Source organism: Telmatherina bonti (genome assembly GCF_933228915.1).
Source record: "Telmatherina bonti genome assembly, chromosome: 11".
NCBI classification, from domain to species: domain Eukaryota; kingdom Metazoa; phylum Chordata; class Actinopteri; order Atheriniformes; family Telmatherinidae; genus Telmatherina; species Telmatherina bonti.
Window position 1 is genome coordinate 31,682,463 of NC_136629.1, and position 19,304 is coordinate 31,701,766.

The window sequence follows — 19,304 nt, forward strand, 5'->3', positions numbered from 1 at the left end:
TTTTGCATCCAGTTGAGGACACGTCCCTCTCAGTGCTGCAGATCTTTTACCCTATTGTGAAGCTTTGTATGGGTGCTCAGATTTCTAATAGTGTGAAAAGCAATTAAGATGAATCCCTGCCAACTGTTAGAGGGACACAAGCATAAACAGCCCATCTTATTCCTCAGTTAGGATATAATAAGCTGGGTGCAGACATGTGGTTTTCAGTGTCTCAGTGAAAACAGGCCACCTAATTAAACAACACTTACAGTAGATAATTAAACGTTAAAACATATATCCTTTAAATTCTGTATCACTGGATTTCACAGGCTTTTACCAGCAGTGATTAAAACTTAACAATGTCCACCTACAGAAAGATGACAACAAGGTGCTGCTGAATGGGATGGTACAACAAGGTTTACGTATCCCATTAGCACTCCTGGAATGATTTGTCTGGATGTGATAAAAAAAAGTGCCCGCGACCCTTCATTGGACTAAGCAGTTTCAGAAAATGAATGAATGAATGATAATACGGTGGATTAGAAAACACAATACATCATGCTTTATTTAATAATGAAAAAAGTCCATTTCTCCATGTCATGGGACACGGTATTATTAAAACAGTGCTGTGTATAAGTTTTAGGCCACATTTAATTTCCTTATATGTTGCTTCAAAGAACCAGATGACTTTCAGATCATCTTCCAGTTGGAAAAATATCTTTTTCAGGTTGTTTTTGCACTCACTTTCTCCTGAGAGTTTGTAATTATTCTAATTATTTTAATCGATTTTTTATTTTTTTATTATTGCTTTGGTGCACATTGTAGCGCTTTTGATCCACTTTGTTTGTATGTTATTGATAAGGTTACAGCTGCACCTCAACATCATAAAATGTGTTTTTTTTTATGATTTAGAAATGTAACATTGAGCTTTATGCATTCAAGTATAGTATGGTACCTAAAAGAGAGGAGCCAGCATTGTTTCAACATGTATCACGATTTAACGTGTCAGTTATTATTTATTTATTCATTCATTCTCCTAACCGCCTAGTCCAATGAAGGGTTGCGGGGATGCTGGAGCCTATCCCAGCAGTCTTTGGGCAAAAAGCCGGGTGCACCCTGGACAGCTCGCCAGTCCATCGCACGACGTGTCAATTGTTGTCTTCTCTAAAAAAAAAAAGGTGATTGCCAAAGATGCATTGGCTGAAAATGAGCTTCCCCCAGCACGGTGACCAGCGTTTTTCTAAACATAATGGAAACAGAGGAACAGTATGTAATAAGGATGCCCTTCGAAAAGAAGACATTGCCCAGCAAAGACCTAACAGAGGACCTGACATGCATGTGATAAAGCCATTATTCACTGACGCCTCATCAGGAAGAGGAAATCATGAAATAACTCATTATTATTTTTGGTTTAGAATCAAATTAAAGACTTTCTTATCAGCAAAGCTGATTTGTGTGTATTATGTTCTTATTTGGAGGTTGGACTTTTGACCCACTTTTGAACGACGTCTGCATGTTTGCCCCGTCCATTCAAGAGCTTTAAGCTGGGTTTTGATTTCGCTCAGAGAGCTTACACACTAGCTTAGCCTCCTCTTTGGTTAAAACCCACGTTGCCTGGACATGGCAAAGGACCCAAAGCAAAGCAAGAAAGATGGAGAGTCAGGGAGGAAGACTGAAGAGGGATTCTTGTGACAGATGGTCCCACTCGGTATTTGTGTCTGTGGGCAGTAATGCAAACAATGGCTCCCAAATACAGTTTGGCATCTCTTCATCAGCGAGGCAAGAGAGCAGAGTCTGCAGTTTCCAACGACTTGCTCATCTTTTCTTCCATACGGCTAGAAAATGTCACCACCTCTGATATTGTTTTCTTTTTTTCTTTCTTTCTTTCCCTCTCCCTTCTGCCATCTCTATCACAGCACTCTTCCCCTCATCATCATGCCTACCCACCACTCCTCACTCCTCTTCACCCCTCTTCCCTCGCCAGGAATCTTATTCTAATCCCACCAGCCCCTCACCCCCCCGACCCTACATCTCCCTCCTGTGTCTGCATAGAATGCAACATTGGAGATAGCCTCACAGCCTTTCTTTGGCTGACTCCTGTTTAGCCTCTAATAGGATTTACTTGGGGGCTGATTTTCTGCTCTTTGTCCTCCATCCTGGAATGAAGTCTTCTTGCAGCCAATTGTGCAGGTGGTGGGTTGTAAATTATGCACACTTCCCCCTGAGCTAGTCAGCATCAGAAGTGACTGAATGAGGGAGTCACCAGCTCCAGTCACAAAAGTGTTCTCAGGACCAACACAGCCTCTCAAACCACAAAACCACTTTTCAAACACATCAACAAACATACACCTGCACCTATGAAACAACTGGCAGCTCTAACACATTACAGCATGTAGCCACACAGAGAGGCACATTTTCATGGCACGATGCAAAAACAAACAAATCCTTTCAGTGCATTTATACGCCCACTCTTCCTCCCCCTCCGCTGCATCTCTGTCATCTCAGCACACTTTAGGCAGCTCAATAACAGTGAAGCTTTATAGCGTATACAAAGAGAAATGATGCCAGTATCATGTGATACTCTGGCGCATTACAACAGAAGGAGGCCGCAGGCCTCATCAGCATCAATCTGATTGGACAGGACATATCCTCTGGGCCACCCTCTTTCTCTTCCTCTCTCTCTACATGCCTAACTATCTGTCAGTCTCCCTCTCGCCCTAACAGGTAGAGTAGTATTGATGGGCAATCCCCAGTGGTGGTTGGGGGCTGTTTGGGGTCGTGGCAAACCACTAACATCTGTCACAGCATTCTCTGCAGCTTGTTATAAATCTGTCACATCGGAGAAGGCGGGAACATGAATAAGGCATGGGGCTCAGAGATCCGTGTTAGCGAAAGCATAAGTTGTGCATGGATGTGCACGGACAACGAGCAGCTTGTCGAGTTATTTGCGGCTTGTGTGCAGGTGTCCTGATGAACATACATTTTTTTGCTCTTTCGGGCCATTTGTCATACATCTGATGCTGCTGTCATATTGGAAAATCAATACAGATGCTAAATGCCTTTCAAACAACAATCGCAGGATAAATTTGGTCTGTCGGTTTGAAGTCATTGTCTGACAGTGTAAAATGACCTACACAATATCCCCTGATGCCAAATTTAGTCATTTCATACACAAAATGGATTGTGGCAGGAACAGACGGTCAAAAATCTGTAAAGATTGATACACTGTGCTCATTTAAAATCCACTTTTACATTTTAAATGTTTTTTTTCCCCCTGCATTTGTCCTTCAAAGACAGACAGACATCATAACACCCCATAAGCCATTAGTCAGCTTTACAGACAATGACCCCCTCTGGACATCTTTAATCAAACATGTCGGTATGAAAAGCAATGAGAATTCTTTGAAGTCATCCTTCAGCTGTTGCAGGGAAGCAATGAGGGGAGTGGGATGAATACGTAAATGGACAAAGACCCAACATAAATGCCACTCTTTCTAATTAGAGCAATACAGAAACTGATCACAGAAAAAAAAGAAAAAACATGAAGTATCTGCAGTATGTTGCTCTTAATCTGATAACGGAAATAGAATTCATATACTTATAACTTACAGGTTGAAATTCAATACTTGGTATGAACTCTATCATTCAGCTTTGCATGAACTTTCTGAGACAAGCTTTCTTGTAATTTCTTAAAATAGCCCTCAGGAATAGTTTTGCGGGCTTCTTGAAGGACATTCTAAAGTGTTGGCTGCCTTTTGTTCTGTTTTCTGTCAAGATGATCCCACACTGCTTTTAAAATGTTGAGGTCTAGGCTCTGGGGAGGACTCATCACTCTATGAGTCTTGGTGCCACTGATTTTCTGTTCAGTTCTTGTGTCAGTAGGCACACCTCAGCGTGATTTTGCAAAAATTTCAGATGCAGCAACTGAAAAGAGATTAATCTGTCAGGTCTTTTGGTGGATGTGTTTTTTTTTTCAAGGTACTGCTCATTTGCTTCCAGGCATTTTTTGAGACATAAAAATAGAAGCACATTGTATGTCTTCATAACAGGCTGCTTGTAACAAAGTGTCAAAAGATAACATTTAAAAACAGACTTTTTTGTAAGACTGCCATTTGTAAACAACCCTGGTTCAACCCTTGAGTTGACTGACACTGTGTGAAAAGCAGCCAATTGCAAAGAAAAGCACTGAAAATTCTTCCAAAAGCCTTTTTTTTTTTTTTTTTTTTTTTTTACACAAAACATTACAAGTAAGCTGTTTGGGTGTTTTACAGCAAAATGTAAATAAAATGAAGGAAGGCTCAGTTTAACTGTCTGTGTAAATGTATTTTCATTAAGAGGCCAAAAGGAAAAGAAAAGAGACATCTGTTGCAGATATGGAGGTTATGTGACACAGAGGTGACCCTCTATGGGAGAGATATTCTGACAGCTGTTCCTGGACAGCGCAGTGGAGGCAACTTGCAGGTCTACAAAACACATCCAGCATTTAAACCCTGACCTGTGTGTCTCTCTCCACTTCTGTATTCTGCTCCCTCTGTGTGTCAGGTGGTGCTCAGTTGCAAGACATCGCTGACTCTGGCAAATCTAAAGAAAAACCTCGGGAATATATATTTTTGAACACCGGTGTCAGCCCACCACTCCCATTGGGCCGCTACAATCCACATTGTAAGGTGCAGATGACTTTGGCACTGAGGTACATTTCTGTTTTCTGTTTCTATAGAACTGTGCTGGTCAGAGTAATGGGATTAAAAAAATGACCTGTAAAACAAAAAAAAATTGCCTTTAGGAATGAGAAGGAAAAGGTAGAGTAACAAAGAAGCTAAGAAAGTAATACCAGTAGAAACAATCACAGCAATAAACAAACCGCTCCATAACACTAAAACGAGCTCTAGCGCAGACATACGCTGTAAAATGTCATCACATCTAAGCCTTTTGTTGCATTTTTAAATCATACATTCTTTATTGCACTGTTGCACAATAAATGCAAGAGCAGGAGCATCCACAGGCAGGTATGCCTGACTGCAATAATCTCAAATCAACCAGGATGGTTCAATATCAAGATAAAACTGATCTGCTTCAGGAGGCAATGCATCCATCCATGTTCATAAGTATCCGCATCCATTCACTCCATGGAAGATCCTCTTTTACACAAACCAGAACAACACTGGCAAAAATAGCAGACTGGCAGACTGGTAGCTGATTTTTAGAATAAGCTTGAAGACAAAAAATGTAAACAGAAAATATAAAAACATAAAAAAAACAAGAATTACCAATATCAGCTTGGTTATTTATAAATAGCAACAATTGCAGTGACAGATATATTAATAATAGCAGCAAAAACAATAAGAGGAAGAAAAATCACAAGTACAAAAGCAATAGCAAGAAAAGTGTATGGGTGTGTGAGTGTTTGTTATGAGTGTGTGGGATGTTGTTTGTCTGGTTTAAATCAGATGTGCAGCAGACTCTGGGGAAGACACTGCTGTTTGTCCAGAGATCTCCTCCTGCCGAGTTCAGAAAAAATTTTCTTAATGATGGAGCCTCTGTCAATCACGGTGCGGTTCATAACCATTGCACATCTTGTTTCCCACACTTTCTCTAACACACACAAACACACACACACACACACACACACACACAATGCAGTAATTAAGTGAAACAGTTCCTCTTGTTTAGGTGACATGTTTTCTTCCAGCAAACCACACACAACAAAGTTCGATTAGAAATGAAAAACTTTTTCATTCCATACGTCTCGTATTTCATGGCGGTCCATTAAAACAATGCTGCTGGCTTTCATCCTCAACCAGAAATAGCTGTTCAGATTAAATTTAGAGGGAAATGTGATGTCTGGTGTAAACTTTGAGGGAATTGTTTATAAAAGATAGGCAAACCAAAATGTGTAGGTCTACAGGGTTTAACAGGAAGACACGGTGCCCTGTGTGTGCAGCAACACCTGTGCAACTTTCATAGAAAAAGCACCAGAAAAAAAAAAAGACTGTCCTGGATCCTCTCAACAAAGTCTAATCCCATAAATTTACATGTGAGCATATGCACTTACCAGACACTTTCCTGCAAAGTGGGACCCCTTTTGCTTTCAGAACTGCTTTAATTCTTTGTGGCATATAATTAGCAGAGTGTTGGAGGCATCTCTTGCAGACTTTGCTCCATCTTGACATGATAGCATCACACAACTGCTGCAGATTTGTTGTCTGCACATCCACAATGAGAAGCTCCAGATCCACCACGATCCAAAGGTGCTCTATTAGCACTGGTGACTGTGTGGGCCAGTGGAGTGATGATTTCATTGCTATGTTCAAGAAACCAGAGATGAGTTGAGCTTTGTGGCATGGTGCATTGTCCTTCTGGAAGTGGCCGTCAGAAGATGGGAAAAGGCCAGCAACAATTCTCAGAAAAGAGGTATGTTCAGTAGATACCGAGGGACCAACAGTGATCCACCAAATTATCCTTCCCAGCATTACATCACTGCCATTAGTCTAAACCGCTGATACAAGGCAGGGTGCATGCTTCCATGTTATTTACAGTGAATCCTGACCCAATCATCTGCATGTCGAACGCTGAAATTAAGACTCATCGGACCAGGCAACATCTTCTGTTGTCCAGTTTTGGTGAGTCTGTGTATTGTAGCATCAGCATCTTGTTTTCTTAGCAGACAGGAGGGACACCATGATGTGGCCTTCTCCTGCTGTAGCCCATCTGCTTCAGGGTTGGACATGTCTTCAGATGATGTTTCTGCATTCTTTAGTTGTAGCCTCTGGCTATCTGAGTTATCATTGCCTTTTTATCAACCTTAATCAGACAGTTGCCCATCTTCCTCTGACCTCAACAAAGCATTTCCTCCAGATGACTGGTGCTCACTGGATATTTTCTCTTTTTCGGACCATTCTGTGTGAACTGTAGAGATAGTTGTGTGTGAAGTCCCAGCAGACAGTCATTACTGAAATACTCAGACCAGTTCATCTGAAATCAGCAACCACACCATGTTCAGAGTTATTTAAATCTCATTTCCTTCCCATTCTGTTCAGACATCAACAAATTATCTTGAGCACCTCTACATGCATAAATGCACTGAGTTGCCATATGATTGGCTGATCAGTCGTTTGTGGTAATAAACAATTGAACAGGTGCCTCTTAAGTGGCCAGTGAGCATAAATAAATAAACTGCATCTCTGAATTAATCTGAACTGATGAATCTAAAATAGAGCATCTTGGCTGCAATGAGCAAAAATATGTTTAGCAAAGAAATAAATAAATAGCCTTCCAAGCTGTTCAGACTCGGAGGGGATCGATACCGCTTTGGTTCTTACGCTGCAGCTCGTAGCGCTGGGAACAGTTCACTGGTAGAGGGAATAACAGAACCAATTAAATATCAGGATAATCTGGAAGCAAACATCACACTTTACTTGACTCTTTCCTGCCTCTGGAGCATGTTAGATGAAGTGTTTTAGCTGTTAAAACTAAACGAAACTAAATGACTTCAGACAGAAGATATTTTTTTTAATGTAAGCCTACATTTAACCAGAAAAGAATTTACGATAATCAGAACGGATGCTGAAGCAGCAACGCAGGAAGAGTTTCATTTTCTGTGTTTGCCCTTTTTCAACTAAGCAGGTTAAAGCCACACGACATGTGATAAAGCACGTTGTTATAGTGTTATTCTCAAAAGATGCAATGTGTAAATCTATAAAGTAAAATTACCAACCTGATCAGTTTCTACACTTCGAATGAGACAACGTATGTTGCTATTGTGCAAACACAAACAACTAAACAAAGGTTAACCTTACATGATGTGAAGTTGTAGGCCCAACACTGTGAAGGGATTAAATGAAAGGTATACTTCTGCTGCAACATCATTTAGCTGATTAAGTTACCAACAGCCTTTACACAGCCCAGTGCAGAGCTTATGAAGGATTAAAATTACAGCTGGGTGATTAACAGGGGCTGGTAAAATGGCCTCATCGTCCTCCCTGTGTGTAGAGCTGGTCGAAAGACATAAAAACACAAACAAATCCATTACAAAGATTTATGCTGCATTATTATTTTCACTGGGACAATAATAGTGAAAGGGCAGCATTTCATCACATACAGAACTCCACAAGAAATGAGTTGTCATAAATGGAGGATCAGATGGAGGATATTATACTACCCGTGTCAACTCTTTCAGAGGAACCTTTATTTTAACTTTTTTTTCCCATTACAGACTGAAGAAAAAGAGAAAGAAAAAAAAAGAGAAAACATAACTGCACTCTAAGTTCCTCAAACTCTGTTGGCTTCCAGCAGGATAAGAGTGAAAGAATTAAATCCTCCTTGACATTACCTTGGCAGGGGTCAGGAGAAAATGGTCCATCACTAGTGGTGTGGCGTATGAAGAGGACTCTGGGACAGAACACCACAATTTACTGCAACCTGAAGGAGCAGGAAACCCTTAACTTTGACCAGATGGTTATGTTTTCTAGCAGCTTTGCTCAAAATGCTCCTATTTTTAAAGGACTGAACCCTATTGTGGACAAAATGGCAATGTAGTTCCACTGTTTACATTAGTTATGTTGGTCAGCAGTTAAAACAGCAGCAATATCACAAAGTAGGATAAAAACAAATGGATATATTACTTTTTTTTTTTCTGGGCTACAGCAATCTTTGCCAGCATTTTCCTTCCTAAACTGCCTTCTGTTCCCAAACCCCATCATGTGAAGCTGTCACAGTTCTGACACTGCACAACAAGAATTATTTTCTCAAAAACATGAGAAGGCAGGAGAATATTGAGCTGACCATGAAATCACAATATGGCAAGTAAATGAACCACATAGAAGTCCCAGTTTCATCCAACAACCTTTTATTTTTCTAGTTTGTTGTCTGTTGCGGGTTTTAAGGTTTGGTTAGAATTAAGTATAAATAAGCAGAGTCAGGTTTATTTGTTAATAAGAATATGTTTTAAGCTTAATCACTGTTGTACACATGGCTACAAATTTGCATCAGGTCCTGATCAAAGACAAATATTACTTTTTTTAATATTTGTAAAAAAAAAAATATATATATACACATTTTTCATGCGAATTCTTGTGAAATCAAATATCTTTATAGTGGTTTCAAAGCCAGCAGTGCAGGAACTGGAAATGCTCTATGTAAGGTATGTCCAGCATTTTGATTGGCTTCAACTTATCATCATGAGCTCTCACGCTTTTGTGCTATTTTCAGCCTCACTAGTGGATCATACTGTCATAACTGTAGGACTTTGGTTCTGACTGGAATTACATTCAATGTGCAGCAAAAAAAATGTTTGATAATGTCTTGATTTTCCCCTTTAGCTTTTTGATTTCTATAGTTTTGTTCTGGCCTGTTAGATGTAATCCTGCATGCACTGATGATCCGTATTCTGTTTAGAGATGTTTACATTATGCTGCCTCATCGTATTATAACACAGCAGCTGGTGGGAAAGAAAATCCCCATTTTTCAGGTTCAACTTTTCTTGAAGCAGGTAAAAGTTTGGATTTACATATTGACACAAGGTTGCAGCTTTCCTCTCTCCTTTCTGACACTTTCCTACAAATAAAATGCGAAACAGAAAAACAAAAACTCTACACACTTTGCTCTGCAGACTTGTCTTCTGGAGGGAAACCAACTTTTAAACCAGGTTGACAACATTGGGGTGAAAATCTTAAGATGTGTCAAACATGCGCATTTCTAATTGTTATGCTTCATATAGTGGGTTATAGTTATGAGACCTTCAGTTAGTGCTGTTTTATCACAGATCAGTTAATGTTCTTAAAGTTTTCCCACTCATCTTCTACAAAAGCTCACTATTTAAGCTAAACATTACCATATTGCCAATATTGCTAGAATCATATACAATTATGTAGAATTAAACTATTCAGTCCATGTTATCATTCTTGCAGCTGCTTCACACTAATCTCCAGCAACATCTGTTTCTTCTTCCCCTGCGACAGTATTGAGAACTGATGGTATGTGAAACCGTAATTCATTTGACAAGCGTCAATACCTCTAAGATGCATATTCGGAGTTTTCACTGTCGAAATGGGCCTCTTCATCCTCTCCAGTAGCTCTGGCCTATAAATAGGACCACATGCAGCAAGCCCTGAGCTGTCATCTTAAAACGATAAGCGCGTGGGTGGACTGAATAGTCGAGTGTTTGCGGGGATGGTGTCAGTGTGACATACTCATTAATGTATGTTCCCACCAGCACAAGGACAACGTAAGCCAAAGAGGGATAAGCATGGCACTGCAACTGCTCCCCACAGGGAAAATTTTCTTCATCACCTCATGGCTACCTTTAACCCTGCTCCTTCTTTAGTTGACAGCTTATTCATGTCTCAATCAGAACCCCCTCTTCTTTTTAAACCTGTATTCATAGATCTTATTTTCCTTATTGCACTTCCCAACTGTAATCTCATTTCCGGACTTCTTCTCCAACCCCTGCGTCCTCTGCCTCTGTCCCTTCATCCTTCCTGTCCTCACACTTCCAGTCATCCCCCACCCAGTGTATGCCCACCCTCTCCTCCTCTCCTTCCTTGCCTTGCAGTGGCAAAGTCCTAACAGCCATCACAGCGGGATTGCAAAAGGTTAACTTATCCCCCGTAGTCACTCAGCACTTGCCACATTGGCCACCCATCGATCCTCGCGTCATCAACAGCACATTATTTCCCACTCTCTCTGGAAATCGAATGACCCCCCATCTCCCTCTAGCCACTCACGTCTATGAATATTTGATTATCAGGAGAATGGCTGTAAACAGTAATTAAGCACGTTAAATGATATCCAATCAAGGCAACAGTAAGTTCAATCTGTAAACGTTGAAATCATTTACAATGTGAATTAACAAGCTTTTCGCTGAAAAAAAGCATCAAGAACTTCTCTATTTTTCCCCCCACAGGCATCCACTTGTGTTATATTCTGTGGCTTGTCAAGAAAAACTATTGTTAAGACAATTAGTCCAAGTTCAGGATGTATAATCTCCAACAAGTGTAAAACTTAATCTTTTACTGCCATGCTGAGTTAATTAGTGTTAACTACAAATGGTGAGTGATTTGTTAGCCAGTCAGTTTCATTGCAACACTTTTACATCTTGAGGAACAGCAGCTGATAAACAAGGCAAGTCACACTTGTCTAGAGCATCTTTTTTTTTTTTTTCTTTCCTCTGCAGCAGCTGGCCAGAGTCACTCCAAGTACTTTGGGTTCATTTTAAGGCATCAGATGAAAGGCTTCTTTCAAGTGAGGGTTTAAGTTTACAGAAAGGGGATATGATTTTTAATACTACATATTTGTGATAGTGTTAAGTGCCAGAGCCAAATGACAAGCAATAATTATAGTAAGAGGCACGACATATTATCGTTCTGTGCTTGTCAGGGATACTATGAATAGCAATGAGTCATCAAGGCCTTTGTGCAAACTGGGGACAAAAGTACAGACATTGTAAGTAGGTGCAGGGGACATAAACAGCTTTTGAAGGTCCTTATGAACCTATTAAAGTCTGAAGGATTCGTTTAAGCAGAATTTTTAATGATTTTTTTTTTCTGCATTCAACATTATACAGAATCACCCTTTAATGTCTGAGAAAGATAACCTTTTCTAAAACAATTTCAATGCTAATTTGCTGCCTGATGTGTGTGTCTGCACATTCTTACAGTATGTGGAATGCAAATGAGACAGGTCAAAACATCTCAGGCGAAAAGCTGAAGGATGACAGAAGAGTGTGCACGACACTGTGGCGCTCATCATTCAAAGAGGCATAACGAGACACAGATATTTCTCTCTCAGTGCCATGACATGGAGCTGGAACTGCATTTGATCTTCCTCAGATGAGTTTTTTTCCCTCCCTTTTGCTCAGTTATCTTTTAGCTGCTGTGCTCTAACTCAATGCTTCCACCTAGCTATGCCACTACAGAACACACCTTTCTTTTGCATCAGTGGAACTGCGCTTTGCAGGTGATCTCACACACACATACACACACACACACACACACACACACACACACACACACACACACACACACATGCACACATGCAAGCTCACAGAAACTTTGTCTTCGCTACTTGCCATCACATCAATGTGTTTTCTCTGACTCGGAAAGAGTCAAAACAGTCAAGACTCCAACAAGAACATGTGGGACTTCATGGCTGATTGTAAATAAAGGAGGCAGAGGAAGGAGAGCGGCTAACTGATGCGCTCCAAGCCTTCAGATGAGATACCAGGGACAAAAAAAAAAACAAAAACAAACAAAAAACGGTGCACGAGGTTGGGAGGGTTGCTTACCTTCCTGGACAGCTTGGAAAGGGTTGTTTGGCTCTATAAGTTTCACAGAGTGGGTGATTTTCTCGCTCTGTAGAATGTCGTCGTTCAGACTCAGGTCTGAGATGGCAAGTTGGAAAATCTCGTCATCTCTCACAGCGTTTTCCTCAAATATGGCACCTGTTGAGCAAAATAATAAGTTAAAGAAGACTGTAGGACATGAGGGGCTTGCACTTTAAGCATTGTAGGTGAAAGAATTAGGCTCGTAATAATTCAGTTTAACAAGAAAACATGGCAAATGTATCATTATATTTCACAACACTCATTAAAACAGACAAACGATGAGTGTTTTTGCTTTTCGGAGCCTCTTTCAGCACCTTGGAGAGCGACATGGCCTCCACACCCTTAACACCGGGTTCATTTCATAAATAAAGAGTATTATTTTTTACCAAACTTTTAATTTAAATGTCTACTAAATGAGTTTGAGCCAACCTACTCATCATTACGAGGCCTCTGCAGGAGGCATGCTGTAGCTGAACCATCTCTCTCTCTCTCTCCCTCCGTTTATCAAAATGGCATCAGCTGCTATAGAGAGCGCGCATATATCACGGAAAGAGGTTTCAGGGAAAGGAGAAATATAATTGGGGTACCCAAACGTTATGCGGAGCATTAGCCAATATAATCTGGATGGAGTCCCAACGCTGTATTAAGCCAGTGACTGAGCACCTGCTGCTTGCCAGACTGTTGCAGTAAACTGCGAGCAGCAGCAGCACCAAGATGAAAATTTCCTCACAGTGACATTGACATTTTTATCTGAGATTACAAACCCAGTCATTATGAGCTGCTACGTGACTGGTGGGAAGAAAAAAAAAGGGGGGGGGGGGGGGGGGATTGGGGGCACAAATCAAGGCAATTATTCAGTGTGGGGTGCGTAAAGAGGACCGTGTCTGCATCCTCGGTTCTTACTGTGGAAAAAAAAAAACGCCATGTTCCAGGACAAACACTAGTTGTTTGAACATTATGAGAACATTATGCATCCCCTCATCTCTGCAGCTCTGGTTTTGAAGTTTGAGTACAAAGAGGCTTTATGCCTTTAGCAAGCCTAAAACGCAACTCTAGCAGCATTCCCTCTCTCCTGTTATTAACATTGCAGTCACGTTCTGGTGAAAGTTGAAGCTCGATGGCTACGGAATTAGCACGGTCTTAAAGGGAGGGGGGAAAAAGAACAAAACCAAAGTAATTTGGCGATTAGATACCAACATCTTAAAAGCTTGAATCAAACAACCCTTTCTGCTCACTGTAATTCGTGTTTTGAATGCAGGACTGCGATTTATAGGCCGGTAGAGCTCAGGTTTTGATCGGAAGCCAACGTGAATGCAGTAATCAGCCTTTAAAAAAAAAAAAAAAAAAAAAAAAGTGAAACCAATGTCTACAAAGAAGATTGCATTAAACTAAATAACTGCATTATTCAAGAAATGTCACGGTCAGAGGCGTGACCATTTGCAATGCATCAACTTTTCAACTCGTTTGAGAATCAAAGTGTTGCCATAAAACACAGGATGGAAGCAGAATAGACTATTTATCCCGCCCTCTCCCCAAAACCCTGCGATTCAAGGCAGTATGAGCTCGCACAGTGTTATTCCAGCGCCTTTTATACCTGTCTAACAGCATGTTGTTTCAGCTGGACGCTTACCGATGTGTATGATTGAGTCCGCTTTGGCCGAATTGCATTGCAATATCCACAAGGAAAGGCAGATCAGCAGCAACTCCATCTCGGGATTTCAGTGAGGCGGCTCATCCAAGCTCAGCTCGGCTTGTCTTACTCTGTCCAAACGGAGCACCCGAAGGGTAAAAAAAAAAAAAAAAAAAAAAAGAAAAAAGGAAGGGAGAAAAGATGATCAAAACCCAGTAAGAAATAACCACGATCCTCCTGGCAGAATAGACAAGCGCGAAACCACGTAGAAGAGAGATCAAGTTTTTTTTTTCCTTTTGATTTGTTTTTTTTCTTTTTCCTTTCTTATTTCTAAAACAAGAAGAAGAAAATAGAAGCGGACAGCTGGTAGCTGGGCTGAAAAACACGAGGAACCGATGGGGACCCGAGGTAAGACTGAAAACACAGGTAGCCCGGTGAGAGAGACCGACGCACCTCCCTCACTCTCGCTTCTCTCCCTGCGCTCCGGCGTCTAAAGCATGGCAAGCAGCAAAAAGCTGCGGAGGAGGGACACCCCTCCAACTACACACGGATACACGCTCACATACACACTCCCGGAGAAAAAAATATTTAAATGTGAACATATAAATGTATTCATGCACACTATTCACGCCTGACCTAATCACGTGACTGCGGAGACTTCACGACTCCGCTGCTGTCCCGACAAGCCGGGTAGAAATGATTTGGACCTGCAGGAGAAGGACACGCAGAGAGCTAATAAATTAAAAGGCAGGAGTTGCAGGTTATAACAGGCAGAAAAACAAACAAACAAAATCTCAATAGTGAGTGTGTCAAACGCTTTAGACAAAATAATAAACTCGACACACAGATTTCACTAAGGAGGTTAAAAACAAGTGGACGGCGTTGCAGACTGTTTGCTTTGGAAGAAGTTGGCGATTTCAGGTGGTGGATGATGATGAGGATGATGAGGAGGAGGAAGGAGCAGAGTGGATGAGACGCATCGCCTACCATCGCACTCCAGCGCAGCTGAGGTGGAAAAGAGAGAGAGAGGAAAAAGAAGGATTTACACGCCGTGATTCTCGGTGGGAGAGTGGATGGATGAAGAACAGACGTGACTCAAACCACAACGCCCGACTGAACCGTGGGGGGGAACACCTTGTCGGATTTACTGGAGCAAGCTGCACATCCATCAGCAGGAACAAACACAAATAGTTTGGTTGTTTGTTTGTTTTGCACCAGCTCCTTGGCGTGTTGTTCATTTGTCATTTCTACCCGCGGCATCGTGTTGCGTTTCCACTTCAAGGGGACACTTTGACCAGTCTGTGTGAGGATGCCACCCAGCGCGTGCAGGGCTGCTGAGAGGAGGAAGAAGTGCTGGCAGAGACCGGGGTTCATTGATGGTCATAATCTTACAATTAAAGGATATTTCTTGTGACTGTAATGAAGCGGAAATATCTCTTAATTGTATGGTTAAGTCTGTCAAAGGCGCGGAGCAGAAACTTTCAGAAGCAGCAGCTGTGGACAGCGCCGTCACTCCTGCACGTTGGGATAAACCCACCAACAGCAACAGAGGCAGCATCCCCACGCTTGTGTGTTTATTTATATGTTTTCTATCAGCTAAGGGGAAACAACCAGTTTCACTGCATCATTCTGTTTAATATGTCCTTAATTTCGTGGAAACCAAGGTGTAGACTTGCATGCCTACAAAGTTTTTACAGTGTCACACACTGCCCCTGCTGGCAACTTGTTGCTACTGCAGCTTTTCTGCTCAAATTGTTCCATTTCCAGCCTCATTTCCATAATAAAGGACTAAAAAGCACGCAGCTTTTTTTTTTTTTTATATCACGCTCCTACATTTGTCTGTTATCTCTGAAGTGGCAACAAGAGCATATATCTGTGTGTATTTGATGAATGAACAGAATGGTGAGCAGTTTTAAAGACAACGTGGAACACAGTGTGAGTGTGAATTATTGCGGCTTAAACACAGTTCTCATGCAAAAGATGAATTTAGTTTGACAGATTCAACTTTAGGTTTGGGTTTTTAGCTTAAAGGCATCCAAAACAGCATACAACTTTTATTTATTCCAATAGAGGCTAAAAATCTCTGAAATTTGACTACATGAAGATGCTGGGATAAATTATTGATTTGCAAACTGTGGTGTAACCTTAAACAGGTCTTTGCAAGTTTTTTCACCAAGTTTTATCATAACCAAATAAGATGCATATGTTAACCCCCCCAAGATGCACACCGCATTAAAAAGGTGCTTCATCAGTTTAAGAACTACAAAGTACACTTAAAAATGTCTACTTACACATAGGATGAATGAAAACAAAACACAAAAACAGTAAATTCACAATTTAACAACTCTGACACAAACCAGATCCTAAATATACCAGTAATGACAAGGTTATTTGGAATGAGTGTCATCTGATGGACTTTTTTTTTGCTCTTAATTTGCACATAAACTTTAATAGTACAAGCTTGGGTTCTGCTTTGGCGAAGATACTGTGAGTTTAATATCTCATACAAGCTATTACCAGCAAAGGGTCTGCCAACAGGATGGGATATAATTCCAACACTTCAGAGCTTTCTGGGCTACAAAACGGATGTATTTCTGTGTCTGTCCTTCAAAATTGTAAAACGATACATTTCTCATCACATGAAACTGTCATTAATGGAATTGTTCATCTGTGCTGTCGTTTCTTCAAACAGTGATTGTTGCGCAATCAGAAGAGGGAGGACAAGGTGGATGGTGGCTGTTACACTGAGGCAAGCTGAAGGATCAAATCTGAGTCAAACAACTTTTCACCTTTGCTGTCAGTGTTTCAGAAAAAAAAGGTTTTCTCAAAGTATTTTCCTTCTCTTACTATCAAAAACAGATACATGTTGGATTAACTTGTGGTTCTACATGTACCACAGTGTTTATGGTTGCTTGTCTCTGCATTAGCCCTATGATGGATAGGTGGCATGTTGAAAAGGTACTTCCTCATCCTCCACAACACTGAATCGGATGAAGCAGGTAGAGAAAGTGGATGAATGATTATGGATAAAAACAGGCAACAGGCAATAAAAAACATTACATTCTTGTGGTTTTTTGTCATTCTGGGCATATAGACAAATATCTATTATGTAATTTCTTGAAAGACAGGCTGCATTACCATATGCTCCTGGCATGTTCTAAACAATCAATACCATTTATCATGTACTATCTGCATACAGGCAGTATTTTTATGCCATGTTAAAGTGAGATTCGTGCATTAATAATGACAGCAAGAAATATATATTTCATGAAATCAAGTAGCCAACTGCAGTTTCTGGATTTTATGATACCTTTATGATTTCTACATAGTCCATGGTCCCATTCACTGTGCTGTTCCTCATGCACATCTACGGGTGTCAACATAATTTAATCTCACGTGCTGTACACAGTCACCGAGACGTTGGCGGTTAGGTCACGGCTACTCTCAGCAGTGAAGGTGGAATTTCACACAAGCCCGAGTCATTAATGTTTATGGCTGTGAGCAATGAGGTGCAAAGGAAAGACAGACTTTTGCTCCTCCTTTTTGGAGCGAGGCCAAACAGCGAATTTAGATGAAGTGAAGCTGTCGCAGTTAGATGTTTCAAAGTAAAAACTGCTTCAAGAGAAGCCAAAAGCTCACAGCACAGCTCCTCCTTCATGTCTTTCTGTTGTGGGACCTCACTTCTGTATGATGAGTCCCTTTTCGCTGTTTAATCTTATGCTGTTGTTGTATGCATAGCTCGGGGCTGTTCACGCAGCTACTTGTGAAATAATTGCTGTTTACAGTGTAATATACATGCTTTGCTTTTGTGTAGCTGGTCTGTCTTCATTGATTTGCAACACGATCAGTGCTGTAGTATATTAACCGGATTTGCTCTGGAGTCCAAAAATAGAACTCTGTTCAATTGCATGGTGTTTAAACAATACTAATATGTTATTATTAGTTTAACTATTTTGCCCGCTCTCCTCCTTATGCATTCAGGATATATGTACCAAATAAGCTTAAGATAGATTTTTTTCCTTTGCCTTTCGCCTCACACATCTGTGGTCATCTGAAAAATCTGCATGCAGTCAAATGTACAGTATTGCAACATTATTAAACCATTTGTTGCAGCAGTAGGCATGCATGTATTCTGTTATCAGCTATATTACCAGCAAGGAATGGACTGAAAGCAGTCGTGACAGCATATGAATCTATAACATAATTACTTTGCTGTATTGGAAGGAGAATATCTAGAAATCACAATCTGACATTTTGATTTGACTGAGGGTTTTTGTCCGTGCCTTTATGACCCTGGGTGTGGTTATAAGAAGCCCCCACACCAATTTGGAGGAGGGTTAAATCTGAGACAAGTTGAAAATCCATTCATGTCAAGCAGAAATGTGCATGGAATAGCAATAAGTGTCTGCAGCACAAGAGGTGAATAAGCAACGCTCCCTCTTCCAAATACACAGCCTGAGGTAACATTATAGATTAATCATGTTATGGGAGAATAAGCACAACCTCCATCACAGACTCAGAATTTCAATGAGTGAATTGTTGACTATCTGCAACATTATATATTTCAAATTTACACTGGGCTAAACCTGAAAAAATACATATCATTGGATAAAATGCATATGCAATGTAGTTATATGGGGGAGAAAAAAATAGCAGTGGACTGAGGGGATGAAAATGCGAGCAAATGAAAGCCTGTCTGGGCCATGATGGAGTCAAGAACTCTGACAGCTGCAACAAGGAATGTTTTGTGAGTTTTTCAAACACAAAAAATAACTCTGGATTCAATCTTAGGTACTGATCCAGCCTTCAAGCACAGTATATAGGCTTATCATAATACGAAGCTGCCTCAGTATTGTAGAAGATCCACACAAGGTCGAGGCCAGCTTTTGATATGTAGTTTCTCAGAACCATACCATCCTCTAAAAGACTGTGCCCAAACCTTTCCACAGCTCTTTTTTTAATTTTTAACACTGTGGCTCCAACATATTCCCTTAAAGACCATATGAGCTTTTTGAAAGCAATGTGTGTACACTATACACAAGCTAGTTGTATGATCAACAAGGGCTTGAGTTGCTTTTTTTTCCCCTTCTTGTGATGGATTCATTGCATGAAAAGAGCTGCTCATGGCTTAAGAGGAATTGAAATGCTCTGTGGTGGTATATTTCCTTTTTCTCCCATCCTCCCTAACCACAGTGCACCTCATCCACAAGTCGGTGTTTATTCTGGAGTGTGAATGAATCATAAATCTACCATTCTTTCTGTAAGAAGCAGAGCTCCTCTCCTGGGCCACAACCAACCTCAGCCACGGGGCCCTCCACTTCACTTGTTTTTCACCATTTTTCAAACTTCATTGATCCAAGACCCACCTGTAGCTTA

General features: G+C 40.8%; 1 protein-coding gene across 1 annotated transcript in view; it reads right to left on the reverse strand.

Annotated features, from left to right (window-relative positions):
• Positions 1–14,007, reverse strand: part of grid1a (glutamate receptor, ionotropic, delta 1a) — a gene marked incomplete at both ends in the record, with an annotated part of 277,575 nt that extends 263,568 nt beyond the window's left edge. The window contains 2 exons of the mRNA XM_079248482.1: positions 12,260–12,415; positions 13,929–14,007. Of these exons, the coding sequence (XP_079104608.1) occupies positions 12,260–12,415; positions 13,929–14,007 (235 nt within the window). The remainder of the gene's footprint in view (positions 1–12,259; positions 12,416–13,928) is intronic.
• Between the last annotated feature and the right edge of the window lie 5,297 nt (positions 14,008–19,304).